General features: G+C 43.1%; 1 protein-coding gene across 1 annotated transcript in view; it reads left to right on the top strand.

Moving 5' to 3' along the window:
• Positions 1–13,885, top strand: part of EYA2 (EYA transcriptional coactivator and phosphatase 2) — a gene marked incomplete at its 5' end in the record, with an annotated part of 96,701 nt that overhangs the window by 24,775 nt on the left and 58,041 nt on the right. The window contains 1 exon segment of the mRNA XM_082773351.1: positions 13,281–13,399. Within this exon segment, the coding sequence (XP_082629477.1) occupies positions 13,281–13,399 (119 nt within the window).

Below are 13,885 nucleotides of genomic sequence, written 5' to 3' on the forward strand. Positions count from 1 at the left end.
CAGCCAGGCTCAGAGGTGATGAGCTGCTGGACTGGTGATCCCAAGGGTGAGTGGTGCATAATGTGATAGGAGGAAACTGCTCTTTGGTGAAACAAAAAGGCTTCAGGGTGCTAGGTTTGTCACTGCAGCTGTAAACATCTGGTAAAAGACAACATGGTTTGTGGTCATTGAAAGTTGTCTCGGTTTTCAGATTTGTCAGTTTTGTTTGGAGAATTTGAAGCCACCGGGAAAAAGTTGGGTCATGGTAATCAGATCCTCTTTTTCTCAGTTTGCTTGGTTTTTTTGGGGGGGGGAGGGGGGGGGGGAGAAAAAGTGGAGTTTTCACCTTTAAACCAAGTCTTTCCTTTCATGTGTGTGCAAGTAAGTTGGGACAGGAGGTAACTTTTATACGCCTCCCCATGCAAACAGCACGTTGGGTATCCCACTAGGAGTGCTTGTAAATATTACTTACAAAAATTGCATGGTTACTACTGAGGTTCAGATAAGTAGCTTGAAATCTGCTGTCTGCTTTTAGCATTCTTTTAAATTTTCGTACTAACCAGATTGGCAAAAAGCTCTTAAGACACCACACGCATTTCTGACTTAAGTGCAGTTTGTCTGCCTGGTGAAAGTGGTCCCTTGTTTGAGAGCTGGGTGAGCTTGTAGAGTTTTAGAATTTGGGGTGGAATATGGGGATTTCCTGCTGAAGGAAATGAGTTGCTTGTTTGTTTGTGTATTATTTTTTGTTTGTTTCGTTTTTTAAGATAAAATAGCAATTGAAAAATGCTGCTCTTATGTGGCTGCCTGGTTGTCTGTGTGAAGGAAGATGGTGTTGTCTGTCCAGTTGCAGGCAGACACATGTCCACATCACAAATCATCAGAGCCTCATGTAGAGCAGACAAAATCAGCCCATGCTCCTTCAGTTCAAGTCAGGAGAGAGACAGAGAGAGTGGAGAAGAAAACTTGCATTTCTCTTCTCCTTTATGTCTGCATTAAAAAAAAAAAAAAAAAAAAAATCCTCATGCACATCTATTTCCAGAGCACTGCACCGGCATCACTGACTGGAAGCAAATTCCCTCTCTGGAAAAAGTATTTTTGTGTGAGTGATCTGGTGTAACTTGTGGTTGTGCACAGAGGTTCTCCTGGCAGATAGGTAGCTGGTGGGTTTTGTGGGCTCGCTTTGGTGTGACGGACATATGAAAGGCACTGCTGTGTTACGTTTGGTCCTTGCCATTGCCCTTAATTTTGACATGCCATTGTAAAACCATTTAATAGGTGCTAGATTAAGTGGTTAGCTAATTGGCATCTTTGTTCCAGCAACAAAACCATGGCCTTTCTCAGCATTTTTCCATTTAGTGCTCTGTATGCTGTTTATGGCAGCAGTGGCAAACCTTTTCAGTGCGTCTGCCAGATTTATTTTAAAGATCATGGTGTTTGGTGCCAACTCTAATCTCTCCTGGTGCCAGACTTGGCTCTGCCAGCAGCAGTTCTGCATTGTTAGGCTTTTGCAACCGTTGCATTACATCACCCTGAAAGGAGGAATAGGGATTTTAAAAATTCAAGTTATTCAAATACAATTGTCACGGGGGAGAAAAAGAAGGCAGAAACCCAAACTCCTGCAGTTCAAATGTCAGTGTCCCTCTGTACTATGGCAAGTCATTTGAAGCCTGCCTAATATCACAGAAGGGCACTTTGAGGAAGTGCTTTTCTTTCTCAGGTCAGACTTTGCAAAGTATAACTAGGGTGTTTGTGTGAATGGCGTTGGGTCGATGCATTTGTCATTTGATGTTTCCATGTCCATGTTGCTCTGTGGTGTCTCAGTGACTGGACGGCAGGATTGCTGCAAAGGTTCTCCAAACTCTTCTTCCTTGTTGGATAATATCATCTGGTCATCCTGGTAAAAATCCCTTAGTCTTGAAAATAAATCTAATGCTAACAACCTCCTGATTTTTGGCTCATCTTAGCTTTCACCTGGGCTTCAAGAAAAAGATTCAACATATTGCCACACCAAAACTCTTGTGTGATCAGACCTCAGCCCACCTGAAGCCATGAAGTGAATCAAACTGTCACATTTCTTATTGCCATGTTATTTTAGTCTGATTCTGAAATGCCCACAGAACCAGGATGTTAATGGAATGAATGTGAAGGGAAATACCATATGAACATTTGCTCCAAGAAAATTTGTTCTCTGCTTAGTTGTTTTCATGCTATTAATGAGCATGAGTGACAAATCACAGTGCAGGTTTTGGTCCAGTACTGCTTTTCATTAGTTATTTCTCCTAGTATCTCCAAGATACACAATGATTGGACTGCACTACTTTGCTTACTACTGTTGTACCATAGCTCCTAAAATGAGAGAAGTCTGCTCCATAGGCATGCTATGGGAATCCATTGCCCTGGCAGGCAAACTGCCCTTCGACCAGTTAACAGGGCTTGCATCCCACTGCCACCACAAACGTGTTCAATCAGCAATTACTCAGGAGTCATGGGTTCTGATTTAGTGATTCTTCAGTGAAGACCACAGCAAGGAAACCCTAAAATGGAAATATATATATAAAAATCCCCCTCCCCTGCCATGAAAACCCTATACCAGAAATCTATCAAAGATGCAAATAGAGAAGCCAAGTGAGGGTATGTGGGGGGGTGTTGGTTTTTGTTCTTCCTTATGTGTAGTAATGGGCTACCACAAAGATTTTTATATTTTATTTATAAGTACGAGGAGCTGAGGGAGGCTGCTTAGATTCCAGACTTTGAGACCAAGACAAAATTGTACTGGGTTTTCAAACATTTTGTTCAATTATATTGTATCTCCAGTTTATTAAGAAAGTGTCTTCAATTTTAGGGAGTTCACAGTCTCTGCATTTCCTTTTGATATGTAGGACATCGATTACACTTTGGATAATGAGGCTGGCATTTGTGTTTTCCCTCATCAAGGTACTTTATAAATAGGTGAAAAGTATCATAAATCTTTAGTGTACTGAGGCATATTTTGCTTCTGCATCCTTGAGAATGAGCTGCAGACAGACAAAATAGTATTCCATTCCCTTACTGGGGGGAAGAAGAGAATCCCAAGCAAAACAAAAAAAAAAAATGCTTTCAGCACTTCACACGTACAACAGACTTTCCTCTTTGTTGTCTTCTCTGGTCTCTGCTTCTGGAGCAAGTTTGACCTAGGGGATTTAATCAAGGGGAATGTACGTCATTCTCACTCCGGCCTCACCTGTGCTGTTATGGTAGACTTTTTCCTCATATCCAAGGTCCTTTTACTAACTTGCCTTTCATAGTTCTTTTCCCATAGCTCTTTTTGAATTATTATTCCCTAAATGTCAGTCCTTTACAGGCTGAGAATGGAGGTGATGACACAAGCCTGTTATAAAGGGGCAGCCCTACCTTTCTCACCACGTTGTTGGAGTTGCTGCAGGACTCTGACAGGTTTAAGGAGTAAATCAGAAGGGTGAAGAAATTCTCATAGTCTGGGAACGGAGAGCTTTTAGACCAAAAATGAGTGAGAGAACATGCCCTGAAGGACAGCTCTCGTGCCTCACCTCCTCCTTGGCTGTCTCGCATTCAGGACAGTCATTATTCATCAGCACAAATATTGGTACTGCAGCAGTGTAACAAATTTCACTTGTAGATATCCGAGCACTTTCCAGCCCCTAAAAAGAGCTTAATTGGCAGTTTATACTGTGTTTCCCACTTCCACAGAGGCCCTAATATAGTCCTGAGAAACTTATCCAATCTGCTAGTGACAGAGCCTAGGAGCAAAACTGAAAGCTCAATTCTCGGTTGCCTCCTTGACACGTCTCTCCATAGCTGGCATCAGAGCCAGCGGTGTGGCAGTGAGCAGTTTTGTGCCTCACCTCGCTGCCGTTCACAGGGGCAGCTCTCAGCCCTACGGCACACCGGGCTCCGGTGTGTGCAGGCAGCTGAGGTTGCCCCAGGTGTCCTTCAGCAGGCTGGGTTTGGTCAGGGTCCTCTAAGAGTCTGGATTATTCATATGATGCAGCACAAAGCTAAATGTGATGGGTGAAGATATCAAGGCCAGCACAGACTTTGGGTTGATGTATGTTTGGCTAATGTGAGGGCTAGCACAGGTCCACCTCTTCTATCCGTGAAAAAAATGATGTTTGGCGGGGCAATTTTTAGCCATATCTTGCCTGTCGACAGCATGGATGCTAAGATGCTTGACACCCAAGCATGTTTTTCTAAAATCTCCTACTGTTGACGTAGTGGTGGCAGCAGTGCTGAGTCCGATGTGGTCCTGTTAGAGGGAACAAAATATTGCACATTGTTCACTGGAAAAACTCAGTAGAAGCTGCTTTCTTTGGGATAAGCTACAGCCCTAAGGAGAATTTTAAGTATATATTTTTTTTTGTTATTGCTGTTTATTTAGTACAGCAGTGCCTCCAGTAGGAGCCTGTTGCACTGATGGATGCTTCACATACACAGAAGAAGGGCACATGTCCTGACGTCTGTAGTCCTTGCAGAGGAGGAAGGCACACAAAGGTCAGGAAGCACAGTAGACACAAAGGACTCGCCTCGGGTTCGCCTGAGTTACCAGGGGCGGAGTGGGGAGAAGGACCCAGGTTTCCTGATGCTCAGCCCGGGAGCTGATCTGCTGATCCTCTGCTGCAGAACTCATTTGTACCGCTTCACACCCCTCCAGTGATGGCTTTGCTGTGCTGTTGGCACAGTGCTTTCCCTCCTGAGCCCTCCAAGACTCGCGATAGCTTCTTTGTCTCATCCTGCTGTGCATAACGTGTACGTTTACACAAATTTTATCTGAGCGCAGGTTCTCTCAGGCTGTGCTGTTCCTTGGCCGCCAGGATCTAGGTGGGTGTACCCAGAGTGTGCCATGTGGGAAAGGGGTAAGTAACTAGTATTAGGGATAAAAGTAACAAGAGGGCTTCAAGACAGCAAACATTCTTGCACACGTCTGTAATAGAACCCAGAGGATTTCAGCCTGAATATCTAAGTTGTCAGCTGTTACTTCCTCATTCCAAATCTCATTGTTTTCCTCTAAATCATATTTTTGTGATTTAATTTTAAGCACGTTTTTAGCATTTGATTCTGAAGAGAAGAGATAACAAGCATAGTTCTTCAGTGAAAAGAGATGCCGAAGCAGTAACAAATAAATCACAAACTGTCTATTGCAGGGTCCAGCTCCTGAGAAGCCGGGTTGGTCTCTGGAGGCAGTCATTTTGTGTTACGGGTGTTGATGCTGCAGCTGGAGCTGCTAAGTGGCTTTCTGCAGCCATAGTCTGAGTAGGAAGACCTGTTCTTTAATGGAGTTAAAAAGCTTGTGAATGTCACAGAGAAGTGTTGAAACTGAGAGAGATTATATGTACATACATGCATATACAAGCAATTTTAGTTTTCAAATGACTGCAGATTATAAGCTTGTAGTGTTTCTTTACCAGTTTAGTCTGTTCTGTTTGGTACTTGATTGTTCACAGGAAGAGAGCTGAGCAATTATGTTTATTTTTTGGCAAATAGGAAGGTCTTTTGCAAATGTTGCTCCCATTTTAGCAAACAGGTTCAACGGGCAAGAAGGGCGTTCTGGAAAAATTAGAGTTTCTCGTTTTGATTTATTTTGAGTGAAATATTAGTGTTGAAATTAAAAAACAAAACACAGTGATTCAAAGCAATTAATAAGTATTTCCTGGTTAGGTTGCCAAATTGAGAGCTTGTGGCACAAACCCCATCACTTTGAACCTTTGAGCTCCCTGCCAGACTGCGCCTTCATAATAACCAGCTGGGAAGAAAGCTAGATTTTGGTTGTATTTGCTCTTGAACCCCTTCCAGTGCTTATTCCCACGTTTACCTCGGACTGATCAGCCCGAAGATGCTGATGCTTCCCCGCTCTGTCTCCCTTCAATCTCCTCCCGGGTTAATTGCAGGAAGCGTGGGGACTGCAGCCTGCCTGCTCTCCCCCTCGCAGCACCGCTCTGTGCCTGCAATGTGAGGGTCAGGGAAGGAGCAGGAGTAGGAAGAATATTTATTTATTTGAAAACAGCCTGCTTTCTTTAAATCAACAGGTCTTACACGAGCAACAGAATTTCTAAATAAATACTAATAAAAAAAAAGTAACTGGAAATTAGTCTAGTATAGCAGGTGATGAAGCCTGGGGAAGCAAGCCAACGCTTCTGGAAATGCAGGGCTTCCAGGGAAACGAGTAATGCAATTATTTTTGCCAGTCCCAAGCACTCAGAAATCCTAAGGCAGGCTTCCCAGGCTTCCCTTCAAAAAAAAAAAAAAAAAAAGGCTCAAAACACTTTTTTGGATTTTTTTTTTTTTTTACTGTCTACTCTATGAGTTAGAGCAAGACGGAAAGCTTCCAGTGAAGTAAAATTTTGATCAAAAAGAATTGTCTCATTTTTTTTTTTAAAAAAAAGGGGAGGTATTTTAGTGCTGTTGGAGTAATTTGGGTATTTTTTAATTGTGATTTCAGAATTTGTCAGAAATGATCTGGCTTGTAGTCTCTCTTCTCAGATATTTTTCCTTAAATTGTTTAGAGTTAACACATTTTAAAAAGTAATTTAGGAAATTTAATTTAAATCCAAGTCAGTTTTTTTCTTTTGTCAGTGAAGTAATTTTAGATGTACGCAGTTATTATGGAAAAGGGAGGGCTGTTTCTCATTGTGATTTTTTTTTTTCCCATTTTGTTCCTGAATTAACAAACTAATTAGTGATCAAGGTCTTGGGTGCTTGGGCTCCTGTTTCAAGTTTTGGATTGGTTTTTATGTTTATTTGTTTAAACTGAAGCAGTGCATGTGCATCTCTTTCAGTTTATTAGAGCTGTACCTTTTGCTGAAGTAACCATGTGGCCAGCTATTCCGGTGGTGGACTGAGCAAAAAGGGTTATGTTTCCAAAGACCCAGTAAGACTTGAAAAGAGGTTGACAATATGTGCCCAAGGGCAGTGAGCAGAGGGCATGAATTTGCTGCTCTGCTGGGGGGCACTTTTTGCCAGGCTATTTCAGAAAGCAAATGACATCCTGCTTCATTCAAAATGAATACTTCGGTCTGATGTGGCTTTTTTTTTTTTTTTCCTGTCTTATCTATTCTGTGCTGGAGAATAACGCTCCTGAGTGCCCCAGCCCCAGATGCTGACCTACAAGCTGTACTACTATGAATCCTTGTACTTTTTGTGTCTGCGATGGGCTGGGCGATGATAAATCCAGACACGCACTGCTGCTTTTATTGTCCGATTACGTCAGTGAAAGGCAGCTCTCAGGAACACAAACAGCCTGAGGCACGCTGCCCTGCAGGTCACCTTGAAAGGCTATCTTATCTGGACTGTCGGTCTCGTACGTGAGCATTTTTGCCAACTCAGGTTTAACTTTATGCCCCTTCAGCCTTTCCTGCATACATCTATCAGCTGAACTTGTGCGTGAGCTGAGAGGCATTATGCATTGTGGGTTTCACCTGCTGAAGCGTTTTTAAGTTCTCGAAGTGGGAGGAACAAAGGATCTATTATGTTATCGATGGAGAGAGAGCATCCAAAGTGTGTGAGGAAGAATGTACTGACAGAGGAAGTGAAATTACTTTCCGCTGCTTGAAATTCATGGAGAGATGTAGCCAAAATCTTCAGGATGGGAGATTCCCTGCTGTTCTACCACCTGGAAGGTGACAGCGAGATAATGGTGTTTTCCCTGCACTGGGAAAGCATGGCTCCCAGATACTATTGGGAGCATAATTGTGCGAACTGTAAATCTTAATTCCTGATGAAAATTAATGAGACGTAGCAGGTGCTTTTGAAAAATTGACCCAAGGAATAAAAACAACAAATCTGGTATTTCCTAGGAATTAAGGAAAGACAAACATTTAGGATTGGGGCTTTTTTGTTTTGTTTCTTTGTATCAGAGGGAGTGAGAAATCAATCTTCTCACTGTTTTTTTTTTTCAGTTACCTTTTAGTAATTCACTTCTAAAGCAAGGAAGAAATCAGACTGTCTTACTTTTTATCATGAGAAGCATTGGAGTTGTAAAGTTTAAGCTTTCTACTTAGGAATCTGCACCATTTTTGAAGGAGAAGAAAGGTGAAAGCAGTTAATCAAATAACGAAAACCAGATAAAGTCATGGAAGCAAGACAAAAATGCAGCCCTTGTAATTAGGCTGCAGTCTGTCTCTACTCCTTCTCTTCCCAGCAAAGCTAAAGCAGAGGACTTGGCTAGTACCAGCCCTGCCTAGGGCTCTGTGTTGGCATATGCATACGTTTAGGAAGATGTAGTGGGTTTAGCTTTTATTTGGCCTCTAGCCAGGTATCAGTAAAAATTGAGAAGATCATTACATGGGGCTGTTGCAGGGAGAATCCTTTCTAGATCTGCCTGTGTCCTCACCAACAAACTTTCTTTGCAATTTCTTACTCCCTCAAACTATCTTATTTCTCTCATTGTAGGATCTGCGAGGTATTTCCTATGGGCAGGAGTCCCATCTTTTGTTTCTTATCTGCTTCCTTATGCAGGGCTCCTAGCTCATAAGTTCCTCTACTGATGGCAGATGCAGAGCTTATTCTCACAACCAGGTCATCTTTTTCCCCAAGCTGTCTTCTACTGCCGGTATGTCCTTTCTGAAGTGTACCATCGGCCTCCCAGGGCTCAAATAACCTCGTGCAGGCTGCCGCTGTTATGGGGCAAATGCTCTGCTCCTCCTCATTCACATTCCAACTGAAAACTCTCCAGGCAGACTCCCATGACAAAATCCGATGCCTCCAGAGTAGAGATGGAAATGCTGATGCTCCTGAGATATCTTTAGTGTGTTGTGAGGAGGGAGTTGCAAAACCATTTAGAGCAGCCTGAGAGATGCTTTAAATTATGCCCGAGCAGCAGAGCCCAAGCTTTGGAAAGAATCTCCTTCATCTGTTGCTGGTGCCTTCTGGCCTTTCAGCTGTGCTGAGCAGAGCTGTGGAGCGGTTGCGTGTGCCCACAACACCATGGTGGTTTCCTGTTTCAGCTTTTCAGGGTACCATCCATCAAGCTGCTATCTGCTTCTCATCACAGCCAGCATCCAGAGCACCTTGCTGGCTGGCTGTGCTGGGCTCTGCTCCGGTGCTGCACTTGCACCTCCTTTGAGTACTTCACTGGAGAGATGTGGGACTCCCCCATATATTGATCCTCAGCTCATGTTGGAGTATTTTGAGCTGGGGTCTGGCTTCACCGCCTTCAGAACTTCATTGTAAAAGAAAATGTGATTTGTAGATTACTCCAACACCTTGAACAAAAATTTGAAACTTTAAAATGTTTAATTTGGCATTCCAAGCTTCAGAGAGACTGCAATAGGCTTTTATACTTTTTTCTTCCTAAACATTCCTGAAAAGAAAAGGCTCTGTTCTTGGCAGAGATTTTGTGGGCCAACTTTAAGGGCAAAATACATTTTTTTTTGAGTAGGGAATTCTAATGGAAAAGCTGAGCACCAAATTCACACAAGGTTCTTCTTAATTATATAAGCCAAAAGCTCTTCCAGATGTCTGTCAGCCCAGCATGCTAGATGCTGCCATTGCTGGTTTTAATAAAAGCTCATATTCAGCAAATTTACTACTGATTTACTGTATATTACTTAAGCCAGAAAATGTTTTTGCTCTAAAAAGCAAGCAAATGAAGTCGTGATACTTCCATCAGTTGCACTCCAGCATGTCATTCATTGTGCTAACATCCCGTCCATGTCCCGTTATTTTACAGAAGATTTTCTGTAGGTTGCCACAACTAAAATTGGAATTTAAGAAACTCAGAAACTCTGTGAAGAAGTACATTAGCATGAAATTCATATGAACAAATTGGTAAATGGGGCATGCAAAGCAAGCAAAGCCACTAACAATGCAAAAGTGTACATGACGTGCACGGCCAGACAGGCTTTTCTCTGGAAAGCTACCTGTTTGTACCTGCAACCAACACACACCCTAAAGAAAAATGGAAGCTGGGGAAGAAAAAAAAAGTTTTAAAACAAATACAGGGAAGGGTGACTTTGAATATAAAGGTGATCAAAACAAAGAAGAAAAGCATCAGAGATTAGCTAATGAAATCTCTGAACAATGATGTAATTAAAGTGCATTAATCATTATAAAAGATCATTTCCCTTTAAACATCTGCTCCCGTTCACTTGGCAGCAGTCTGGGCAGTGTCATGAGTGATAGGGTATGGGATTGTGCTGAAGGGCATGTGGTACCTGAGGAACAATGTGCAACATCCCCAGCCTGACAGGAGCTGGGATAGCAGTGCTTTTCCTAGATTCAGGCGATAGCGTTAAGGAAATCAGGAAAAAATCAGACCTCGTTTACAGTAGAAAGGAAAACCTGTTATAAATCTGAACCCTGCTTTTCAAGCAGTGCAAGCAAAATTTCATTTTGGTGCCAGTGGATTTGAATAAAGTAATTCCCCGGGGAAAAGAGGCCCTGTTCACCTGCTGCTTTCAGGGGAAGTCTTAGGAGCCACAGTCGCTCATAGGAGAGACCTCGTTCCTGCCCGAGGAGAAATAAGGCCCACCACATCCTTCCTGACTCCTTCCTCTGTTGCAGCCTGGCTGTGCAGGCAAAAAAAAAAAAAAAAAAAAGTGAAATTAGCCATTTCAGGAAAATCTCCTTTTCCTCAGGCGCAGGCAAAGTGTGCAGAAGGGCCGCAGGCATTCCTTGCTGCCTGCCAGCCTGTGGCTCGGGGCTTCCCCTGCCACCCCTCTTCTGAGGCTGCCTGCAGAGCTGCTGCGTGGGCTTCAGAGCAACCACTGCCTGCAGGTACTGCTTCAGAGCTTACCTTGCCACGGTGCTGCTAGGGCTGAGTGACGTTGCTGGTGGGCTGTGCTTTGTGTAGGCTCAGGTCAGGAGGCCTGGATTCCCATTTTAGTGCTGTTATTAAATTATATTGCTTAGGGAGAGATTTGTAAAGCAAGAGGCAGATTTGGTATCCTTGTACAAATCTGAAGCCTCATCACATTTTCACGCGTTTGGTAGCATGGGCAGTGATTGCAGGCACGGTTGGTGTCCCCTGTGCACCTGTGTCTGTATTTCTGTCCTGCTCTACCTTAGTGTGTGTCCAAGGCAGGACTTGTGTTGCTCTTGCAGGGACACGCCTGAAGGTGGAGCACTTTGAGGGGCTCTAGCACCAAAGAGCCAGCTGTGGAGCAGTACCTAGTTCTACCCTAGTCTTTCTTAGCAAATCTACAGGGCACAGCAGTTGCGGAATGTGGATCACACAAGCGGTGGATCCAGTACACTGTATTTCTACCCTGTTGGCATTCACTGCTGACTTGAGGTCTCCTTCGTGGCAGGTAATCAGACAGCCTTTGCCAACCTCTGGACTCGATACTACACTGAGGGCAAAAATACACATGCCCACATGAATTTGTAAGGGAGGCAGACAAGGCGAGTCTAGATTCTGTTTGGAGAAAGGAGGAGGACTGGGGCTGTGCACATGGTTATGTCGCTTTTTTCCCCTTTTTGGCAATTCTGCAAATTCCCAGAGGATGGGTGCAGAGTGTCTTCCTAGCTGGTAGGTAGGGGAAGTGAAAATGAAATCAGCATTGGTCTTTGCTGTTTAGCTACAGATAAAATATTTCATCTGATCTGTGCCTGTTAATAACAATATATACCCTCCCTCTCAGGAACTTGCAGTCTTTATAAAAGTGATTGGAGAAGTTCAGATAAAAAGTATGTAGTTTGTTCTCTGATTCTCAAAACTGGTAAAGTCATACACTGGCTTTTAAACAACAACAACAACAAAAAACTCAAAACAAATGTCCTTGCTTCTTACAGAACTGCCTAGTGCTGCAGAAGCCCAGTGTCAAGAGTTCAGATTTCCATGCTGTTGTCTTCAATTTCATGATGATTTAGGCATGCTGTGCACTGCTACTGGCCTGCTGCTGCTGTGCCATCTCCTGTCTTCATAGCCCAGTTAGGTCCTGCTGAGAGCAGGGATGTGCCAGCCGCCCGTACGGGCAGCGTGTTCAGTGCTGACCAGAAAGGGGAGCCCATGCAGGTTGCCAGGATCTGCTCACCACCATGTCCCCTCTCTCCCATTTGCTCTTGCTGTTCTAAGAGCACATTTGTGCTTTTGGAGGACCTGCTCGGTATGGCTGTGGGAAGAAGTTTGAGCCCTTTTCAGATAGATTTCCATGTTATCATGTGTGTTTTAGAGAATAAAGAATGAAAGAAAGAGAGAAGGAAGAAAGAGAGAAAGAAAGAGAACTGGCAACTTTAGCTTTAGATTTTCTTTGGCTGGCTGCTTCTTTGTAGTTCCAGCTGCAGCCACTGGCTGTGCAGTAAACAGGGGCAGAACCTTGTGGGAGTAAAGGTGCCTAGGAGGCTGACCTTACGTAAACACCATTGTGTATCATGCAGATAAATAACACACAGTTTCCTTGCTGTACTCACCTAGATGACTTTACCCAGTCGTGCAAACAGATGTGCAGATCTTGCTGCCGTATTTTGGTATCCATCAAAAACATCCAACACTTCAAAGGAAGCAAGTAGCTCTGTTTTAAGCAGGTTTCCTTGGAGCCCACTTCCAAAAAGCTGCACAGGTGGAGTTAGGCACATGTATCAAAAGCTGTGCTATTTAGATGAATAGATGTGTTCACATGTGTAGGGTCTGAAAGAATGATTTATTCAGTCTCTTTTCTTAAACTCTTTGTGATGCACAGTTTGTAGGTTTTCATTATTTTGTAAACCATGCATGCCCACAAATAACTACGTTTTTCTTTGGAAACTCAAATGCTATATGACATAGATTATTCACTTGAAATTTTCAGTTAAATCAGATGAGTTTTTTTTTTTTTTTTATGTGAAAGTGACTGCCCTGGTATCACTGCCACCTAATGGTCAAGACTTTGTAGTTGGGATCAGTCTTCCAGGGTATATCCAGCAGAAAGCAGGATTAGCCCAGACACCTAAATCTCTCCTATCACAGGTACCAACTTTCCTATCCGGTAAAAATACACAATGCTGTTAACTGCCCTCAGATTCATTTTCAGCCCTTAGTAGTCTGTTCTGGAACCTCAGAGGACACTGGTGGGTGCATCCTTGTGCTGCTGGCATTAAGGAAAGATGGAAATTTAGTTTTTGGATGGCAAAATCCAGGAAGAAAGGGAAAGCATTAATCAGATGGGCGTAATCTCCAAGGGAAGAAGTAGTTCATTGCAATTCAGCATTTCCCTTTGATGAAAACTTTAGTGAATGTTATTATGTGGAATTTATATGAAGCCTGGGTTTAGGTAATCAGCTTTAATATTTATACTCTTAGGGAAAAAAATTGAATCATTAGTAAGCATGCATAATTAATGAATAAATTATATTTTTCCTTTGTTTTCCTTCAGGTATAAGGAAATGCTAGATCTAGTGATATCACCCAGCCTGACTGTAAATAGAGAGTGCCCTGACAGATTGAAGCTTAACCTTTCTAACATTTATGCCACGGCTCCAGATGACATAGAAGGTAGGCTGCCTCTTTTGCTCACTGTTTGTTAGCTTTAGCATAATGTATACGTATATATAAAAGGAGAGCTGGCCGCATGCATGGCCTCCACTTCTGATAATTAGTTCTGCTGTGTAGCGAGCAATTGAGATTTTTATTTGAGAACATTTGTAGCTACTCCAGTTGTGGCTGAATTCTTTAGTTCAGAAAAGGTTTGAATGCAGACAGAATTGTAATGTATTACATGTATAGAGGTCTTTTTATTGGAGGTGTAAACACATGCACGCATGTATGTATCTGTTCACTGGCATAATAGCAGGTATAAAATGTGTTTTGTGTAGAGCTTGTACTTTTGGTCTAGACCCTACTGGAGCCCCAGCCCCAGAGGTGGCTTGAACATGAGCCCTGTGCTTTGGTGGCTGTGCTGCTGCCGGTGGGGTGTGGAGCACAGGGGCTCCTGGGCCCAACAACACACTGTGCAGCCAAAAAAACATTTTGCCAAAGCAG

This window comes from Aythya marila (genome assembly GCF_965140915.1).
Source record: "Aythya marila genome assembly, chromosome: 16".
Taxonomy (NCBI): domain Eukaryota; kingdom Metazoa; phylum Chordata; class Aves; order Anseriformes; family Anatidae; genus Aythya; species Aythya marila.